This window comes from Leuciscus leuciscus (assembly GCF_965113295.1).
Source record: "Leuciscus leuciscus genome assembly, chromosome: 19".
Taxonomy (NCBI): Eukaryota; Metazoa; Chordata; class Actinopteri; order Cypriniformes; family Leuciscidae; genus Leuciscus; species Leuciscus leuciscus.
Window position 1 is genome coordinate 31,548,016 of NC_138743.1, and position 21,648 is coordinate 31,569,663.

At 38.1% G+C, this 21,648-nt stretch overlaps 1 protein-coding gene and 1 long non-coding RNA gene across 5 annotated transcripts in view; one reads left to right on the forward strand and one right to left on the reverse strand.

Annotated features, from left to right (window-relative positions):
• The window catches only part of LOC309482857, a 157,612-nt gene that overhangs the window by 122,337 nt on the left and 13,627 nt on the right, over positions 1-21,648 (forward strand). The window lies entirely within an intron of this gene.
• Positions 1-21,648, reverse strand: part of ryr3 (ryanodine receptor 3) — an 87,529-nt gene that overhangs the window by 22,677 nt on the left and 43,204 nt on the right. For all 4 annotated transcript variants that reach the window (XM_082147425.1, XM_082147426.1, XM_082147424.1 and 1 more), the window contains 32 exons: positions 20,796-20,940; positions 19,079-19,281; positions 18,619-18,793; positions 18,235-18,443; positions 17,914-18,141; positions 17,605-17,765; positions 17,267-17,426; positions 16,178-16,264; positions 15,868-16,094; positions 14,884-15,703; positions 12,773-12,973; positions 11,777-11,879; positions 11,311-11,445; positions 9,730-10,003; positions 9,071-9,185; positions 8,134-8,266; positions 6,411-6,514; positions 5,753-5,888; positions 5,445-5,628; positions 5,201-5,309; positions 4,951-5,071; positions 4,601-4,770; positions 4,078-4,298; positions 3,807-3,897; positions 2,244-2,384; positions 1,636-1,799; positions 1,477-1,555; positions 1,271-1,360; positions 1,046-1,192; positions 897-956; positions 746-821; positions 532-655 (listed from right to left, as the gene is read on the reverse strand). In XM_082147425.1, the coding sequence (XP_082003551.1) occupies positions 532-655; positions 746-821; positions 897-956; positions 1,046-1,192; positions 1,271-1,360; positions 1,477-1,555; positions 1,636-1,799; positions 2,244-2,384; positions 3,807-3,897; positions 4,078-4,298; positions 4,601-4,770; positions 4,951-5,071; positions 5,201-5,309; positions 5,445-5,628; positions 5,753-5,888; positions 6,411-6,514; positions 8,134-8,266; positions 9,071-9,185; positions 9,730-10,003; positions 11,311-11,445; positions 11,777-11,879; positions 12,773-12,973; positions 14,884-15,703; positions 15,868-16,094; positions 16,178-16,264; positions 17,267-17,426; positions 17,605-17,765; positions 17,914-18,141; positions 18,235-18,443; positions 18,619-18,793; positions 19,079-19,281; positions 20,796-20,940 (5,393 nt within the window). The remainder of the gene's footprint in view (positions 1-531; positions 656-745; positions 822-896; positions 957-1,045; positions 1,193-1,270; positions 1,361-1,476; positions 1,556-1,635; positions 1,800-2,243; positions 2,385-3,806; positions 3,898-4,077; positions 4,299-4,600; positions 4,771-4,950; positions 5,072-5,200; positions 5,310-5,444; positions 5,629-5,752; positions 5,889-6,410; positions 6,515-8,133; positions 8,267-9,070; positions 9,186-9,729; positions 10,004-11,310; positions 11,446-11,776; positions 11,880-12,772; positions 12,974-14,883; positions 15,704-15,867; positions 16,095-16,177; positions 16,265-17,266; positions 17,427-17,604; positions 17,766-17,913; positions 18,142-18,234; positions 18,444-18,618; positions 18,794-19,078; positions 19,282-20,795; positions 20,941-21,648) is intronic.

Sequence of the window (21,648 nt, forward strand, 5' to 3'; positions counted from 1 at the left end):
CATAGTACAAAAACTGGGCCAAATATTGTGCATATAATTATTATTATTATTATCTGAATACCTCTTATCTCTGTTTAGTATCTAAGTTTCATTTGGATTATTTATATCATTTGGATGTTTTGTATAATAATCAAATAATTGGGTTAGTTTTTGAAATAATTCTCTATTGCTCACCAAGGCGGCATTTATTTGATCAAAATTACAGTAAGAAGAGTTTAAAAAAAATTTCATAACTCCAATTTTCAGTCTCATGATCCTTCATAAATAATTCTAATATGCTGATTTGGTGCTCAAGAAACTTTTTTTTATTATTATTATTATCAATGTTAAAAACAGTTGTGCAGTTGAATATATTTTTTGTGAATGAATAGAAAGACTAAAAGAAGAGCATTTATTTGAAATAGAAATATTTTGTAACATTATTAATATATAAATGCACCCATGCCAAATAAAAGTAAAATTTCCTAAATTATTTCTTTCATTATAATTTTTTTTCTGATTATACAAGAAAAACATTGTTAGTGCACTGACCTGCTGATGGCATATCCATTGACCTGAACAAATTTAAAGAGCTCCTGGGCCTTCTCTCTGTCTCTGTACTTCTCCTTCGCTGTCAGCGTGTCGTACGGTACCAACAATGGATGATTTCCTCCTCCTTTCAATGACAACACACAATGAGTCAATGCACCTGGGACTGCTTAGATAGGATTGAGCCAAACAGACTTTTCCAGGAGAAAAGCGTCACCTTTACTGTCAAGTTCCTTCTTCTTCTTCTTTGCCCAAATGTTGTGGTAATTTTCTGCAACTGTTTCAACCATTGCCTGTTGAAATGATTAACGGTTTAATACACAGCATACGAGATATCTATTGTTTTTAACAATCTGATTCACACTTGCCTGTAGCTCCCTTGATAGAATAACATTTTCCAAATCTTGTGGGGCTGGATTAAACTCACCCTGTAAAGTGAAGAAGAGGCAACTCAATGTCCTAAATACATTGATTTGTTGATAAACACTATAAAGAAAGAAACTCTGTCCTCCGTTACCTGTGAGGACTCTGATATTTTGCGTTGTTTTTCTGTTTCCCTTTGCTGCAACCTGGCCTCTCCTTCTCTAGTCCTCTCAATGTTCCATCCCATTGCCAACATGCTCTTTAGAGTCTCTTTCACAGGATAGCGATAAGTCTCCCTTTCCTATACAAAGTGACAGATTTGAGTAGATTAAACTTTGCATGTTAGAGACAAAAGTCAATACAGAAAATGTATGTGTACCTTTTCACTTAGTGCTTTGTATGGTTTCAGAAGCGGATGAGTTTTAGCTTTGTCATCTAATTTATCTCCCGCAGACCAGCCAAGAGCGATCTGTCACCATACAAGATAAAACAAGCAGTCATCTTTTGTCTAATTCAACAGAAGAAGAGCTCCAGTGACACAATGAACACGCAAGATTAATGAGATGAGTTTTAACATTGTCCAACCTTCTCAGAGGACCATTTCTCATGAGTATGCTCTGCAAACTTGCTTGCAATGTAATCTAGTTTTTCAGGGAGCGAGATGCTGAAAAACAAACCGGTATGTAATGAAGTCCACAAAGTTCAAATGAATGATGCAATTTTCAGTGTTTCTATGGTACTTACTTAGCAGTGCTAACAGGCTGGGGGTCGAAGTTGCCTTGCGCATCCACAGAGGCCTGCTTAACTAATGTGGAACCTGGGCTGGAGTCCACGTAGTCAGGTGGTAATGCACTGGCTATGGCACTCAGACAAGGCATGGCCATTTTGAAAAGCTCTGCATCATATTTCTGCAAGAGAGAATATGGAGTCAAAGAGCAAGGTTTGATAAGTGGTTTAATTAATTTAGTGAAATAACTTTTAATTACATTTATAGTGGGGCTATAAATGAAGTGTTTTCATTTATCGTTATTAATTATATAAAAAAGTTAACAGAATTATTCATTCTTCCTTAATCACACTACTACCAAAAGGTAGGCGCATTTTTAAAAACTGAATCATATTCAAATTAACAGCTTAATTTTTATTTATTTTTTAAACAGTGAGACTTGACAGGATGACCTCAGAAGTGTACCTTGACCAACAATTAAAGACTTCCAAATCAACCTTTTTAATGTCTATTCAATGAATTGTATGTCATAATGATTAATAATAATTTGTATTACAAGTCATTACTATGAATACGTTGTTTGTTTGATTGACACCCCAAATTTGCACTGAAGAATGTTTTGTACCTTTTGAGATAGAGCGTCAAAAAGTCCCCAGAAGAGTTTCTTGGTGAGGTGGAGTTCCTCCTCTGATGCCATTCCATAGCTGCCCAGGCCCGTTGGCAGACAGTAGAACTTCCAATTCTGCTCATAGTGATTCGTCAAAAGCTGCGAGGAGAAACAGATATGTGGATTAGGCTGTCAACATTTAGGATACTTTAAATAATATTCAAGCATTGTCTTGGGTAAAAAAATAATTTAAAAAAAACTAGAATAAAGGTTAATTTTATATTTGGATTTAATTTAGGGAATTGTATTGGCTCACAGTTACTAAATAATTCAATGGTGTGTGGTCTACCAAGCACTCTTCTGATAACCTTGCCCTGTGGTAGGGGTGAGACAGCTACCACAAGAGAGACAAGGTGCTGAAATTGAGAGGAGAGTATGACCTTCTTACACCTGCCTATCAAAGGCTCACGAATAGGAGGATCTGTGGTGACTCATATTGACAGTTGCATCAGGTAATGTGTAATCCAGATGTTCTGTGTGTTCGCAGGGTGTGTGAAGCTGTCAAATCACAGAAGCTATAACTGTGAGTCGAATGACCTCACTGTAATGAAGAGGAACTTTTCACCAGGGATGAAGTGTGCCCTGTTATCAGGTAAACACAATGGCAAAATGTGTCCTTAATGCAATTAGCATGGAATACATCTTGTGGGTCAGAGTGCATCTGGCATACTTGATTTAGCTCTTTAAAATGTCAAAAATGTGTTTGATTACACTTTGTTTCGATTTGTTTGGTAACAACACTCATCTCCACCATTTGATCATCATTTGATGAATCACTGCTGACATGATAAACAGAAAATGTACACAACATCTCTTTTAATGTATTGTATTTATGAATATGGTGGAACTTACATAGTAATTTAAATCGAAATATGGCACATTTGCATTTAAAAGAATGACTATGACTTTATTTAAATAGTCACGTTGCACAGTTGCAGTGCTATTTTAGTGCATTTAAAACCTTAGTAGAATTGCATGTGGCTAGTGAATAAGATTCAGGTTTTATGCTGAAACTATGTTTAGTGAATTTGCCTCTTAAGGTTTTATTAACGGAGCCAAAGGGTAATAAGGATGAAATGTACACTGCCATTGTGGGTCAGTAAGTAATTATTTTTTTTTATAATTCGGTTAAGCAAGAATGCATTAAATAGATCGAAAGTGACAATAAATGTATAACTGTTACAAAAGATTTCTATTTCAAATAAATGCTGTTCTTTTGAATTTTCTACTCATCAGTCCTAAAAAAACATAAATAATTAGAAGAAATGTTTCTCAAGCACCATATCAGCATATCAGAATGATTTCTGAAGGATCAAGTGACACTCAAGACAATAAAATATATTAAATTTAACATTTGTGATGCTGTGAAAATAATTTTTTAATTGTAATAATATTCAACAATATTACTGTTTTAATCAAACAAATGCAGCTTTGGTGAACATAATAGACTTCCTTTAAAATCATAACAACCCCAAACTTTTGAATGGTAGTGTATGGACATTTATGGTTCACTAGACTCACATTAATGGGCATCTTGCAGTACTCTGTAAGCTGTGGGACATCAAACACAAGACGACGCACAAGTTGCTGTAGCATTGACGGCCGCAGATGCCTGTAGAAAGTACAACCATATATAAACATGTATACATGTATAGACAAAGTATAAAGTATAACATCAGATGATACCTCTAATTGAGAGATATCTATAGCATGAAAATGCAGTTTGAGTTTTCACTGAGCTGAGGAAACCATCCCAGCCGCTCAGCTAAAGGTTTTTTAAGGAGGTTCTTACATGCAGATGGCCAGTAGACATTCATCAATAGCATCTCTCTGTGCCTTGGTGAGTGATCGTCCCTTTGAGAGGCGATAGATGGTGTGAAGCGTAGAGTCAACGAGCATTGCATGGTGCTCAGTGTGAGCAAACAGATGAGCACAGCGGGTCAACAGAGGAAGCACTGCGGATCCAACGTAGCGGTTCATGGCCAGGGCTGTCTCGGTAGTCCTGAGCACCTCCTGATGAACACAAAATAACACGAAAAACAAATCAGGCAATTGAGTTGTATGTTTACATTTTTATAATTATTAATTATATTATAATAATGCAAAACTACTACATGCATTCTTAATACTATATCAATCATTCAAATTAAAGAGGTTAAATATTCTTTTTAGTATTCATATCTACTTTTTGCTGCTGCTAAATCACTATGTTAAATGGTTGACATCACATTCAACTTTTAGGCTTTTTCACACAAAGCATGATAAATTTATGTCTGCGACTTTTCTCTGTTTTTCTCCTCGCACAGCACCCTTACCGAGTCCAGGGAGGCTGAAGCTCGCAGGTCTGGCAGGAAGCCAACCTCAAGCAGGTGCAACAAGAAGCTTTGGTCGTCAATGCCATAGACACGGTCCAGGAAAAGCACCATGGGCGCCTTGTGCTCTGGACAAAAGCTGGCATTCATATCTGGCTCCGTCACAGTACCATCTAAGCAGCCGAAAGAGTTAAACAAAAAGACATTAGGGTTATAATGACTGCGGAACAAGAAGCACAGATAATGAGACACGTAGGGATGAAGATGACATTGAAAGAGTAATAGCATCAATCAATCTTATGCGCATAATACGTTTCAGACTCTTTCAAAGGCATCTAGTGACTTGTACAAACCTTTATTGACGACCGGCATTTTGAGAGGAATACTGATTATCCCAACCAAATCTTTAGTGGGTACTAGGGAACGGAGGATGGCACGGATACGCAATGCTTCACCTTTCCCTTTGTTTATAAGCTGTAAAACAGCATCGGTATAACATTAAAGTGAAGCCGTGTACAGTTCAACAGCATTTTACTGGAGGAAACTGAATGCTTTGTCCCCAGCTTTGTAAATCAATAAAATGTGTCAGAAAGGAGCACTCACATGCATCTCAGGTGCACATCGGCCCAGAAGATCAATAAGGGCTGAGTAGAAGGACATAATAGAGTTGCCCATGTGGGCAACCTCCTCCTCCTCTTCATCCTTCCCAACCCTGTCAAAAGAAAAAGCAGATTTGCTTATTTTAAATCATGCTCGCTCAATCCTGAGGTCAAAGGACATCTCAACTACAACTCAAACCTAACATAAAATGGCAGATTATGCATATGGAAGAATTAAGTGGTCTTACGTTGGTGCAACCCCTTCATGTAAGTTGGGCAGGTCTAAAGCAGGATCTTCTGAGATCTTGATGGCTTCCTTCATGGCAGCGAGTAAACCTTGACCTCCCTCTCCTCTAAGAGCAGGTCCAAAGCACTCCGGACGCCTGATCAAAAGCTTTACAACGACATTAGCGTTCTCTTCAACACTTTCACCTGAGATGACCAGAACACACACAAAAGAAGAAACAATATTTGCATAATGATCATGAAGTCATTTTCTATTAACCAAGATACAAAAAGTATTCCAAAACAAGTATTATTGGTAAAAAGTACTAACCATTGACAAAAACAGCAAACCGTAGGAAGGACAAATAGCGCTCTCCTTCTATTGGGTTCCAGCCAATGTCTGGGTATCCCCTGGCAATGAGCATTGGGCAGTTCTGTAACCCACAGCCTGCCAGATATGTAACCACCTGAAAAACACATGGACAGAATCCAAAATGAAATCCAAATGGCACTAAAAACTGGCTTAGGTAAATTTAATAGGCAACCATTTGGCAGGAAATTTTATTAGGCATTGCAACACATTACATCAATTAAATCACAAGAAATATAGTCTGATCCTTGCTTTGCTCTATTAAAAGCTCAGTGAACCAAGTCTTTTAGAAACTTCTACCTCAATTGTTAATTTACATTTAATTATTTAGCAGATGCTTGTATCCAAAGCCACTTACAAATGAGCAGAGCCTCATTTGTAAGTCATAAATATACAATACCACCAGAAGTTTATCTAGGGTGCTTAAACTGTTGTTTTTTCATCAAAAATTTCACATTTATATTCCTCACACTGAACCACCAAAACTAAAGAATCAAAATATCAGCTTTTTAACTTATACCAAATTTTTTCTTTACAATCAACCCTTCTGTAAGTAATTTTTATACATTTTATTAAGAAGTATTACATGAACAGGGCTGATGTTGTAGTAACCGGTTACCTTCTCAAGATCAGGTTCCTCTAGTGCCAGAGCCAAACTGTTGTTGTCCATCACAGAGGACGCAGCTACGTCTAAAGGTGTGGAGCCTCTCATGGTTGGGCATGCTGGTTAGAAATAAGAAACTAAGTTATCTCCATATGGCCACTAGAGACAGTAGATTTTCGGATTTACAATCACCAGCAGATGGCAGTCTTTACTTTTTATAGAGCTGCTCTGTATAACCCAATCAGTGAGCTTATATTACTGAAATAAAAAATGAAGACTACAACACTATCTATGCAGCATGAAGATATGTTAACATAAAACTGTACATCTTTGGATGCTTCACACCCTGGTTTGCAGCTTGCGGCATTATCTTCATCTGATCTGATCTGTCCTGTCATTGATCTTGGAGTGATAAGGACTATAAAGGTGTAAGTGGGCTCTCAGCTGCTCAATAATGTGCTGTTATAGGAAACGACTCCTGCAGAGTCAGGTGGTCTTAGCTGCACAAGCTATTATTCACAGTCAAAACAGCGCTCTGTGCAGTGTTGCCAGATCTTGCTCGAAAAACAAGTAACCTGAAATAAATGAGTTGCTGCACCAACATAAGCAGCAGTTTTGTTGTTGAGGAGGTGTTTATGGATCAAGGAGAATTGCCTGTTATATTGATGTAATTTATTACAGCATAAACTTGCATAAAACTTTTATTCAGCAAGGACACATTCAATTGAGCAAAAATGGCAGTAACGTCATTTATAAAGTTACGAAACTATACGAAATCTATTTAATATAAATGCTGTTCTTTTGAACTTTCTGATAAATGAATCCTGAAAAAAAATGTAAGTAAATATTAAATATTAAGCAGCACAACTGTTCAACTGTTCAATATTGCTAATAGAAAATGTTCTCTTTCAGTCAGTCACGTTCGACGTTACGTCCTTCAGGGAACGAGGGTTACATACGAAACCAAGAAAAAATTGAGGACTAAATCATCATAGAATGATTTTTGACGGATCGTATGGCACTGAAGACTGGAGTAATGGCTGCTGAAATTTTGTTTTGCCATCACAGGAATAAATTAAATTAAAAAAGGAAACAGTTAAATTGTAATACTTTTTACTGTATTTTTGATCAAATAAATGCAGCCTTGGTGAGCACAAGAGGCTTTCAAGAACTTAAAAAAAAAATATCTTACTGACCCTAACCTTTATAATGGTAGTGTAATATAATTAGTGTAAATACAATTTATAAAAAAAAAAGATAATTTATTAATTATATCCTTTTACAAAAATTACATTTCCTATGTACAACTGCCAATCTTAATCATTTACACATCATGGTAATAGGGGATAGGCTGAGAAAGGCTAAAAAACAGGAGGTAAGGACAAACAAAAAGTGATTAATGATTAATGATTACAATGATTAATAATAATACACAGACTGTGGCTCAAACCACAGGTGGGGATATTTGTTAATTGCTATTAGTGGCCTTTATTGTGCTAGCAATTTTTGCCACTCTCCTTTAAATTGTGGCCCTATGCAGTACAGTATATGTCATTTTTGCACCCCACAGAAAGCTAAAATATGTGACTATTTCTATAATAAAAACTTAGAAAGAAAGAAAACAGCCCAAAGTAATTTCAATAAGTGGACATGGCAACACAGATACTGTGATTCAGCCCTGCCTGACCTGCATCCCTAAAGAACTATGTGTTGTGTGTGTGTGTGTGTGTGTGATTACCCAGCCCCACGCTGCTGTTCTCCAGGAGGTAGCTCAGGTGGTCAAACATAGACTTCTGGTTCTGACGGCTGATGCGACAGAAGTAGCACAGAAAGCGACAACAGCTGGCCACCATCTTGGGGAAGGCAATCTCCTGAGAGTTAAAAACAGCATTCGTTTTACTTCTGCTCAGATGGAGATCATTTCCTTCACACTTCAAATTAATCTTTCATCTTTTTTGCGTGCATGTCCTCACGTGGTGGCTAAACGTGTGTAATATAACATACTCAAGATATCGAAAGAAGCCCCCGAGACAGCTAAACCAGACTGAGGAAATATGAGATGTGAGGCTCCACCGTGAATACAGGCAAATATGTTTTGTACTTCATCTGAGCAGGGAATATGGTCACCCTAAATGCCTGGAACCCATGTCCCTTTGCGTGAGGCCTCTTCAATGAGGCTGCCAAGCAGAAATGAGAGACACTGTGGCAATGTCATATCTGGCAAAGTCAGTGGTGTTAATTCACATCCCAGACTCCCGACAAACCCCAAAAAGATCTGTCATAAGAAGCAACCCATTCCTCCTCTCATTGCCCCTAAGCATAAGACGGTGTAAAGCTGTTAGACACAGGCTGTATATGCCCATGTACTATGTGTTATCCCTTAATATGTTGTGCTTAGTTTAGTCTGGCTGAGAGGGTTTTGGTCTGGACACAATGACCAAGTATCCAACTGACTCAAAGAATCTTATTAATATCATAAAAAAGCAATATTATCTAAATACTATATTCTTGTTTTTAATCATTTGATAAAATGGACAGAAGAAACTTGTTAAGTAAGTGCATTACAACCATCAGAATACAACACATCACATCAACAGAACATAATCAGGGCATCCCACCCCAGAAAAAACTATTTTGGTGCACTATTGCTATAAAAAAAATAAAAATAATAGTACCTTATTCTTGTCTCCACCCAGCACATTGACCATGACCTCCATTACTGTCTCGTGCATGCCAAGAACACGCATCAGATTTGGATGCTGGTAAAACACTTTGTTGTTCATGATGTCCCTGAATGCAATAATAAGATACAAATTGTATAGGATGTAGCCGTACAATGCAGAGATGCTTGCCAATGCAATAAGGTGGATATTAAAATGATGTACTATTTTGTCTAAATAAATAGAAAATAAAACAGTAGAAAATAAATTAAATAATTTTAAATAAATTTAAATATATAATTCATCATCATAATTTAAAAATAAATTTACAATAAAAAACAGATAAAACTAAAATCAGTCATTTTAAATACTAAAATTTAATTTAGGCATCAAAATACTATAATGTACAGAATGAAAAATTGCTTAAGATTACATTTAACAGTGTTCATAATTTAATTTTATTTTATTAACTTTAAATGAGCATTAGATGAGTGTTACATTAAATCTTAATGGAAAACTATGGCAAATGATTATGCACAATTAAATGTCCAATATTGGCCGATGTCGACCATTTAAAAATCTCTTAATATCAACTGATAACTAGTATGGAACAAAAATATTGTGCATCTTCAGTAGAATGTAAACCTCATAAAGACTGGAAGATGAAAATTTACCCCAGGCCGTCAATCATGAGCTGGCCCTCCTCTTCGCCCATGCGGACGCTGAGTAGTGAACGGATCTGGCCCAGTGAGGCCAGCAGGTTGATCGCGTCCGCTACAGACTTGTCACTGATGGTGTAGCTCTTCCTCAAAGCTCTGAGCAGCTCACCGACGCCATCATACTGCCTCCTCAAAAGGCTGAACATGCTGCGAACCAGTGCCGGGTCTAGGATTTTGTACTCCTGAGCCCAGCTGACCATAGTCTGAGATATCAGCTCCTTCAGGTTGGCTGGAGAAGACAAAAGCAGATGAAGAAAAAATTATATCTGAATTTGTTTAGGATTCTGTATCTTTTGGTATGTTTTTTCCCCTCTGTTGCTTTTAATTAGATCTCTTTAATGTGAAGCACTGAATATGGATTAATGCTTTAATTGGTGAACTGGTATATTGAATTATATTACATATAGTATAATACTAATAAATGAGTGAGGGTGAATAGTAACTGTGTTACTGATATAAAATTTTAAAAAATAATGTAAAGAGGTTTCAGACCTCTGCTCTAGTCATGCTTAAAGGGTAACTAAACCCTAAACCAACTTTTTTTAGTTAATGATCTGTAAGAATGGGGCTTTATTAGTGCTGTTCATTGATTCAAGTCGTTTTTTTGACATTTGTGTTTAAAGTGTTTTAATTTTACAAAATATGGTGTAAAAACGTCTGAGTGCTGCCCTCTTCAGGTTGAACAGTGGCTACTGCAGTTGAATTTTCCTATTGGAAGTTGTGGTACACTCTGATGTCAGAGAGTACCAGCTAACCACGCCCTTGCCTACAGAGAGATACGTCTCAGATGCACACCCCCTCTCCACTGGGCTCTGCCTACTTTTTCAGCATTTTTCAAATATTGCCAGTGGGTGGAGTCAGGCTCTGACCAGGGGTTTAGTTACCCTTTAATGTGTTAAGACCATTAGTGTATGTTATTACATCTATTAATATTTTCTATTCACATATTTCCCCCGTATGCGGTTCTTAGAATAGCTGCTCTAATCACCTACTCTTCTCATCAAGAGAGAGTGCAGCACTGGCGCTTTTTATCCAGCATCAGCAAATTATATCCATTTTAATATCTACCTGTCCACCCATCGCTGGTAACATGATTCAAGCCTATGTTAATATTCTTGCCATCTTAATAGCCTTTTATGCTTACTTGCAGCTCAGTACTGGCTGTATTTCATTCTGGAGGCTATATAACAAATACAAAGTGGAAATACATTTCTAATCAGATAAGATTTTGGGAAAAAAAATATACCCACTTCATACCAGAGGTGTATATATACAACATTATTATCTTCCATATCTTCCTTTTGATCTACTTCTTTGAGAGTCCAGCTAAGCTTTAAGCACATTCTGAACAAGTTAAACAATGTAAATGCTTTGTTTAACAAGTTATTTTTCATTAGAAATGTTTGCACACTTTGGTTTAGATTGTTCTGGCCCTCAGGATACAGTCTTTGTAACCAGATAAAGCAGAACAAAAGGCATAAAAAACTGTAAAAAATTAAATGTGTTAGAAGAAATTTTTTTTGTCAAGAGCCTTACTAGGAGCAGCCTGCTCTTGCTCAGTTGGTTCTTCCTCAGTTTTTTGAGGACGACCTTTAATCTTGTATACCAGGGACATCAGGCGGCCTTTAAGAGATGTGTCTTGCTCCTCCTCCTCCTCTTCCATAGGGATGCCTGCATATATACACAAAGATGAACACCTTATCATCCAACTACAGTAGTATATAGTAAAGAACTGTATAAATGCTTCATGTTCCAATTATTTTCACTGCCACTGGCATTTCACGGTATTAGGGTTGAATTAATAATGTCTTTAAAACTCTAATTCCTGAATTTGAATTGTGTTGGAACAGGTTGTAGATTTAAACTTGAATTCAAGGAAGTAGAATTAAAATAGAAACTTCACAAGCTCACATAAAGTAGAATTTGAAATTGATTTGACCTTTCAACAGAAGTATGGGGTGAGAATGGAGGTGGACAATGGAAAGAATGGATAAATACAAACCACAATGTAGTCGAAGGTCATCATGGAAGCCTTGAAGTTCCTCTTGAAGCTCCTCGGGGCAGGTGCAATCATCACCAGCGCTGAAGTTCAACAGCATGTTTATCTGCAATGAAAAGTTATATGCTGCTTCAGGAAAAAAGCATCACTCTACCACGGCAATAACTGAGAAGTGATTCTCAGAGAAGCAAGTCTTCATTTTTTAATATGATGGATCATGAAATATAGATTTCATAAGCCTAACCTTCCACAGAAGTTATGTAACATTCTAATGGAAATCAGCGGTATCTGTAGGAAACCTTTCTGTTGCCCTGGTTACAGAGACAGACAAGTTTATTTCCAACATGAGCTTATGATGTAAAAGGCTAAAGTACAGAGGGGTTTCTCAGTTAGTAGATGTGTGTATTTTAAACAGGGTGAACGGTTCTGCCAAGCAGTCCTAATCAGTGTCTCTGAGAATAATGGAGTGGGTGCAGAAGATGCATCTTCTCAGTGACCGAAACAGACACGTAATTTAAAAAAGTAAACATGAATAATTTGGGAAAATGTCCATTCTGAATCAATCTTTGAGCTGTCCTAAGTGCAAATCAAGAGAAAATAAAGTCAAGACCTTGGCACTGGTTTATTTGCACTACTAATTCAAATAAAAGGCAAAAATATGTTCTGATGCCAAGGTGTTTGTTTTCTAGTTCCCATCCAAAAGAATGTAGTCGCATTCAGAAATGAGAAGAAACATGACGACAGCAGGAAGAACATTCCTCGGTCTACAACCCATTCGTTTTTTATAATAACAACAAATACCGTATATTTGGAATTACATTACAAAGGAAGTGAAGTGAAAGACATTGAGCGAAACATGCTGCATGTGAGGAAGACATCGGAGATGTCATTAAAGTGTCATTAAAGGTCATTAAAGTGTTCAAGAGTCATTAAAGGCCTTTGGACATTCTGAGCTTTATAAATAATGTGGCTCTGTGTGGGTCTAAGATGAAGGCCTACCTGCTCTTGGGGAGGTGAGCGGAACTCTCTGGTCTTCTTGGCAGTGACAGCAGCTGACATGTTGAAGGCTAGCATCAACTCGTTGTAGCGGAACTTCTGATTGTACTGCAGCTTGGATACAAAATCATCTGAGAAGGCCACGATAGCCTCAATGCGCTGCTTCAGCTCACAGTCACAGAAATAGTGCAGTAGCTCACACATCTGCATGATAAACAAACAGAACCCACTTCATTTGAATGCATATATCGTTACTTTAGAGGAGTAACAGAGAGTTGAGGTTAAAAACCTGAAAAATTTGTTAGAGACTTTCACTTCCACAGAAAGCTTTTACAGTCACTGTAAAAATCGTCCATATACTCAAACTCATATACTTCAAACTCACTATACTTGTTTATACTTGTGTCAGGGCAATCGTGGTAGTCAGACTGGTAACTTAAAGGTTGCTGGTTCGATTTTCAGTACCAGCAGGAAATGACTGAGCAAGGCACTAAACCCCCAATCGCTCCCAGGGCGCCACAGCAAAAATGGCTGCCCACTGTGTCCACCCACGGCTCCGGGTGTTTGCAGTGTGTGTGTTCACTACTCACTACTCCTAATGTGTGTGCACTAACTTGGATGGGTTAAATGCAGAGGCCAAATTCCAAGTTTGGGTTACCACATGTCACTATGTCTCTAAATGCACAAGAATCATGTAAACTTCTGTAAAGCATTAATCTGATAATTCAGGGTGATATTATACACAGACAAAAGTTAAAGAAACACTTTTAGAGAAGTGTTATTCTAGTATTATTCATATACTTGTCACGAGTTTTGTTAGAGACTCTATACTTGTTATAGTCTACGCTTTGTGTGTAATGAAGCGCACAAAGTAGGAGTATAAACAGTTTAAAAAATAAACAGAAAATACTATTATAATATTGTATTTGTATTTGTAATATTTTGAATTATCTTTTATTAATTTTAATTTAAGTTTTAGTAATTTTGTTGTGCTTTTGTGTTTATTTATCTATTATATTTCTATATAGCTTTATTACATTTTTTGCCATTTTAGTACTTCAGCTTAAACTTTGAAAAAAATGTAATCTACTACTTATATTTCGTTTTATTTCTGTTTTAGTTAACAATAACATCAGTTTTGATGTTTTGATTTTATTTACTTTTTTATTTTATATTTATTTAGTTAGTTAACTTTACTTTTTTTACTTTTGATATATCTTTTGATATATTTTAAAGAGTTAGTTCACCCAAAAATTAAAATTCTGTCAGTAAATGACTCACCCCCAAGTTGTTCCAACCCTGTAAGACTTTCGTTCATCTTCGGAACACAAATTAAGATATTTTTGATTAAATCTGAGAGCTGGTTCACTCCTTCATAGGCTTCTATGTAATTTGATTCTGCCAGCCCACAAAAATTAGTAAAGACATCGTTAAAATAGTCCAAATGATTACAGTGGCTCAACCTTAAGTTTATCAAGCGACGAGAATACTTTTTGTGCACAAAAACAAACAAAAATGATGACTTTATTCAACTATTCATTTTGTTCCTTGTGGGCTTCTGACGTGAGTTCACGAGAGCGCCACGACGCATTCGCGAGAACTGAGATGATGACGCTCCCAATCATTTGATGAGAAACTGTGAAAGGTAAGACATTCATTTTCCGGAATTGTTAAGGCACTTTTACGTTTCTCACGATTCGGACATTCAGGAAATGCACACTTTAGAACCATTTTAAACACTACATCGAGACCCATCTGTATCATCTTCTCAGTTCTCGCGCATGCGTCGTGGCGCTCTCGTAAAAATATCTTAATTTGTGTTCCGAAGATGAACGAAAGTCTTACGGGGTTGAAACAACATGAGGGTGAGTAATTACTGACAGAATTTTCATTTTTGGGTGAACTAACCCTTTAAGGAAATTTTTTATAGTTTAAATCATTAAATAAATTAAAAATTAAATAATGATTCAAATGTCTGTCCAAAATTATTAGTATGTCAAGAGCAAGAATATTCCGATAGCATGTAAATGAAGGTTTACCATAATATGGGCATTAATCAGAAAATGATGTGCATGGCAAACGACAGGTCATCATGAACAAGACAAGTCATTCACCTGGCGTTTGACCGATTCAGGCAAGCTCTTCTCCAGAAGACCTTTGGGAAGCTGCTTGGCCTCTTTACTCTCTTCCTCTCCCGCCTCCACAGCCTTCTCTTCATTACTGGTGGCCTCCTCTTTCTCGGCTCCATGTTCTGCAACTGCTGTCTGTTTCTCCTCCTCCTTACCGTCCCCAAACACACTGGGGTCGACGAGGAGCAGAATGATTCTCACCTCCTCGCTGGTCAACGCCCCCATTATCAGCAGTGTGCCAATCAACTTGAGAATCGGAACAAACTGATACTCGACGCTTCCGCCCACAGGATCTCGAATGTGAGTGCCTCCGCCCTGCACAGCTTCCGTCAGCATACTGATGGCTTTCTCCTTCAGGATACCCAGAGGGATCTCGGGGCTGAAGAGAGGCTGATCACGTTTGGTGGTAATGAAACACGGAGGGGAGAAGTTGAGGCGAGTGGTAAGTGAGGTGCTCAGGCCCACTCCAGGAAGAGAGTGACGCTTTGAGTCGTCAGGGAAGAGGCGGATGCTCCTTGTCTCGTCCGTCACTGGGATTATAAACTCGTTGTTCATCATTAGATGGGCCTCTTTGGCTGTCTCCAGGTGAATGCTAATGAGGACATTGTAAAAGCCTTCACGTAGCTGACCAGTCAGGTATTGGTTATCAATGGTGTACAGGAGCTGCGATTGGTCGAGATGGCTGCAGAGGGCGTGAGCTACACGAGTGTTGCCCAGGGCACAAAGGGCGCAAAATAGCTTTAAAGTGTGATAGTGGAACTGCCGTAGACCTTCATTTTCCGACAGCTCCATGATGTCGATACACCTATGGTGGGGGAAACAGGAAGAGGTTTAAGATCATCCAACTCAGTTGGAATTTGAGTAAGGAGCCAAATGAGCACTTAAGGGGTTTTATTTCAATGAAAGGTCACATTCCCAGGATCACAAAGTTGCCAATGTGTAAAACTGAGTGCATGAGTAATGCATCACCTGTTCTCCTCTGGGATATGCACGCCCATCATCTGCAGGGGCTCCAGACATTGCACCACCCAGCCATGCCTCTCACTCACACGGGCCGTCTCCACCGACAGGAAGGTGTTGGGCATTCTGCTCCACAGCACGGACACAATTGTCTGGACATCCAGCCGAGGAGGACACTGGGGCTCCGGGTTTTTTTGTAAACTCTTGAAGATGGCTGAAGACAGGGGCATTGCATCCTGTGTGACAATTGATGCAGATGTCAGTGAATTACAAATATGTGAAACAGAGGAACTTGAGTACATTAGTAGTATAGACTTACTGGGATTTTTGGAAACTCAAACTGGAAGAGGTTGGGACTCGTGGGTTTAACAAACACAGCAGGGAATAGCTTAGTGTTAGGCTCAACCTAAGAAGGCAGAAAGCATATGAAGTCCATTATGATTCTAGTTTACTTGCTCTACTTGGACAAGCAATTGTTGCACACTGCTTGGTTGACGCTACTTTTAATTTAAATCCAGTCTGCTCAGACATGATACAGCCTTTACATAATTGCTAATGTGAGTCTGATTCAAAATCAGAACCTGAGGCAAACTAAGACTAGACTGAGCACAGAGCTTCATTAATGTTATATTGCAGTAGCCTTTACTAGCTCTCTGGAAAGTCTCACTTTCAACCCAACTGACGTCCCAAATGCTTAACCCTGTAAAGTCTGACATATAAAATAATAGTCAATCATAAACTTTTTTTTTTTTTTTAATGGAACAGTTTATTAAACCTTTAGACAAAATTTTCAGGAAAAAAGTTTGTGTTGAGTTTTATATTTGATTCATCATGCTTTTATGTCCCATATACTATTATAGAGTGAGAATATGGAGCTCATACTCGAGGAGGAAATAAATACCTCAATTTTATCCAGAGGCCCAAACTGAGCAAAATTTGGTGCAGAGAATGTGATTTCGGATGCAGCCATTTTGTAAACCACTTGGTGTATGTGCCATTATTGTGCTAGGATAGCTCTGCACATTGTGACATCTCATTGGTCCAAAATAACTGTACAATAAACATCAAATATCACCAAATTGCCTGGGACTGAGCCCCTGAAATGCACTGTCATTTGCTATTTTAATAGATCTATTTAAATACATGTAAATACATTTTCTTTTTTTGTATCTTTTAAGGTATACCTCTTAGTTGATCACTTATTTTATTATCTTTTCTAGCAAACCTTTATAGCAGCATTAATAGTCAAAATAAAAATCCTGAAAATTTGAATTTAATTATTGAATTATTTACTCTTGTAGTAAGCTTTGCATTATAATATTGCATTACAATACTAAGCTCTGTATGTTATTTACGTCAAGCGACATCCCTGTGCCCTATTTTGTTTAAGGTTCGAAGTTGAGATTACCTGGTATGCATTAGGCAGCTCTCTGCCATTGGCAGTGAATGAGACCAGGCCTGAGGCAAGATCTATGGAGCAGCCAATCTCCAGATCAGTGTTATTACGGCCTGTGGACTCGCTGACAATGTCGCCAGCACAGACCATGTAACAGTTACTTCTCCTCACACTGAATTAAAAGAGATGACAAAAAGACAACAATGAGCACATTCTGAGAAAATTTCTGGGCTATTAATATATGTTGGAGAGGTGTGAAAATGACTGTGTGAAAAAGGAACAGCAGTCTGAATTGATGGGGTTTCTTTTGGTGTTCATTAGGGTAAGGAGAACCAGTCTTTTGAACTAACCTCTCATGAACACGTCCCCGCTCGTCTCCCAGTGTTACTGTGACGGTGCGAACTGTGTTAAGGCTGAAATGTTTGCTGTAGTAATGGTAGTCTGGTGTTACCCAGCCCACCCAAACTGATGATGGATCTTGTCCGGCAAACACTCTCACAGAGTAAAAGTACTAAAGCACAAGCACATGGAGCACACAAAAGTAAAATAAGAACAATAATAAGGTTCTTTTATTATTCTCAAATGTAATTGATTAGTGGGCTGCAATGCAAGTACTGTACTTAAGTATTATATATATATATATATTTTTTTTTTTTTACCTTTGTAATGCTGCCATAATCAATCTTGCCTCCATCATCCTTCTTGGCTCTTTGGGCATCAGCAATCACCTCATTGATATCAGTGATCTTCCGAGGGCCAGAGTGGAAATCAACAGGCATGCTCAGACGACAACAGACCATATCGTCATTGCTGGCCTGGGTGCCAAATGTCTTGTGTGTCACCTTTAGACATGGAGGTGTGTCCACAGACCCATCTATTCTAGTAACCTAAACACAAAGGGATGCCAATTAAAGAACCCATCCCAGTATTTTCCAATACAGTCCTGGGATATAATCCACAAATTCAACATCATTCTATACCTCAATATGGGGGTGCTCCTCTGGCACATTTACAAATGTTGGCAGGCGTTTGCTGAACCACATGGTGACCTCTCGATTCATGTTGACAGCAAAGGGTTCAAAGCCCTCCTGAAGGCCACACATAGTGTAGTACTTAAAAGTATTAGCATCTTTCCCCAAGTTCATGCGACCAATTTGGGAAAGACCCAGGCTGCACACTGGAATGAACCCTAGGGGTGACAAAGGTCAGTTTGTATCAACATTTTCAAGGTTGGACTGAAAACTGATGTCCAGTCATTTAAATGAATGCCATTTTCTATTACTTTTTATTTTGACCATGCAACTTTTTAAGTAATATAATATATGTTACATGTTTTGTTTTTATGAAGATTATTGTCTGTTTACCATCTTCAGTTTCAAAGTCAGCAAAGCAGAGCTCAGAGCCCTTGTTGGTGATCAAGAGCTCTCCATTCAGGGTGAATATCATGGATTTGTCCTCCATGTTGATCATGCAGCCCACCACATCTCCTTTATTCCATGACCGCCCAAAGAAATGACTGCCCATATGCACCCGGCGGCCCTGGCAGCAATTTTTTGGATTAGATCAAAACCATTAAAATCATGTATAATTATTGATTCATACATTATTAGCAAACATTATTCGTTTAATTTTGTGATCGGATGAAATATAGTATTGTATGTAGATTCATGAGAAAATACTACTGTTTTGTTCAGTACATTCGAATGTGTTTACAGTTCACACTGAAAATCCTTTGGACTTCACTGTATGTCCTCAATAACTTGTACCACTATATATAAAAAATAAAACTAATAACAGGTCAATGTGTTAGTATCAGATAATCACCCTGTAGCCATCAAAGATGAAGGCTTGGTCATCGAGTCCCAGTTCCTTATCAGGTCTGCATCCAGGCCGTGCCCAGCCCACCCGCATGTCACCTCCAGTGAGCGCCTCAAACTCAAAATACCACTTCCCTGTCTTCACAGCGTAGGTCTTCTCCACACGGAAGAGACGGATGGATTCAATGCCCTCCTCTGCATGGTGAGCAGCTAAAGAATTTGTGAAATAATTTATTGCATATTTATAAAATAAAGAATATATACAGACATGGACAAATTTGTTGGTACCCTTACATCTCATTGAAAATATGCTTCATTCCTCCTAAAACTAAGTAAATTAAAATGAATTATCTCATGTATATCTGCATGCCTTTGGTATGTCATAGAGTAATGCATATAAAGTGTGTTACAATTCCTTGGTTTGAGGACTTTTATTTTGAAGTGTATTTTCTTGATTCCATTGTTCCCAGTGTTCACCTCCTGTGTTTAGTTCCTGCTTACTTTGTTTCCAAAGTCACCCTTGTTGGTTTCCATAGAGATTAATTACCCACACCTGTTCCTTGTTAGCCTCTTGTTATCCTGTGTATTTATATCCTTGTGCCTGGATTTACTCTGGTGTTGTTAGTTAAAAAAGTAAAAAAAAAAACATTTTAGTTGCAATTGGATCCTATCCTTCATCTTTCTCAAGTACCCCGCATTACAGTGAGAAGATTTTTGTTTATTCTACAGAGATATTCTAAAATTGTCCGGACAGATTTGCTGGAACCCCTAGGAAAGAAATACAAATAACTGTATTATATTGATGATTCAAGTGTTTTGCTTAATTAGTATCACACATGACTCAATCTTGTAATCAGTCATTCAGCCTATTTAAATGGAGAAAGTATTCAATCTGCTGTTTAGTATAATTGTGTGCACCATACTGAACATGGACCAGAGAATGCAAAAGAATAGAGTTGTCTGATGAGATCAGAAAGAAAATCACAGACAAGCATCTTGATGTTCCTGTGACTATAGATTTAAATATTGTAAAGAAGTTTAAGGTCCATGGGACTGTAGCCAACCTCCTGGACACGACCACAAGGGGAAAATCAACCCTAGATTGAACAGAAGGATAGTGCAAATGGTAGTCAAAGAGCCAAGGAAAACTTTCAAAGATTCACAAGCTGAACTCAAGGTCAGGGTACATCAGTGTCTGATCACACCATCCATCACTTTTTGAGCAACAGAAGCAAAACTGAAGCTTTTTGGCAAAGCACATCATATCTACAGTATGTTCACAGACGGAAATTTAGCTTTCAAAGAGAAGAGGCTGCTTTCCTGCATCTGGCACAGGGTGCCTTGAATCTGTGCAGGGCACTATGAAGTCTAAACACAATCAAGGCATTCTGGAGTGAAATGTACTGGCAAGCATCAGAAAGCTCTGTGTCAGTCACAGCCCATGGGTCCTCCAACAGGATAATGACTCAAAACATACAGCTAAAAGCACTCAAGAATGGCTGAGAACAAAATACTGGACTGTTTTGAAGTGGCCTTCTATGAGCCCTGAATTGAATCCCAACAGACATTATGGAAAGAGATGCAGTCTGGAGAAGGCACCCATTAAAGCTGAGACAGCTGAAGCAGTTTGCTCATGAAGAGTGGGCATAAGTACCTGTTGACAGGTGCCACATATATATATATATATATATATATAGAGAGAGAGAGAGAGGATTAAAACTCACACTCTTGATCAGGTGGATCAATGAAATAGCCATATCCAACCAGAGTACGGATGGCCTCACGAAGACTGTCTCTGTTCGATTTCTTAGTGCGTTCATCTAATAAAGCATATGGCACCAACCGTGGATTACGACGGTTTTTCAAATCCTTTGAATAAAATGCAAAAGACATGATTGTACACAACTTCATGGGGGAAAAATGGTTGATTTTACTTTTAATCATTCTTAATAGGTTTGTTTGTCAATGCGCTTAAAGGGATGGTTCTGAGTAAAATCAACCTAGGGTCCTTTGCACCATGACCTCGAGCCAAACACCCCCCAGAAGCCTTTTTTCCCTTGGTTGAACATTATTAAAGTTAGAGCTTATTTAGAGAAATCAGCCGGATGGCTTAGTGCAGGTGCTAATGGCTCCAAATTTGTATCTCGTAAATTACCCCACTAATAATGCCCAGAATGGTACCAAACTTCTGCAGTAGTACAAAGAGGTTATGTACTCATAAAACGAGGCATTGGAAAGTTTGTAAGTACATCAGGAGTTTATTTAAATAACACTTGACTGACGGCTCATGCTACTGCTAACCCGGACACCGACGTCACTTCACTGAGTTGAGAAAAGCATGTAAAAGTCCTGACAGAATGCGATGCATAAGGATGTAGTGTAATGACGAATTATTATTTTTTCCGAAGTGTTGACAACTTAAGTTGTTAACTAATAATTGTTATAAACTGGTACTACCAACAAAATATTAGTGCATTCCTGGAACTGGGCGTCGTTACTCTACATCCTTATGCATCGCTTTCTGTCAGGACTTTTACGTGCTTTTCTCAACTCACTGAAGTGACGTCGGTGTCCGGG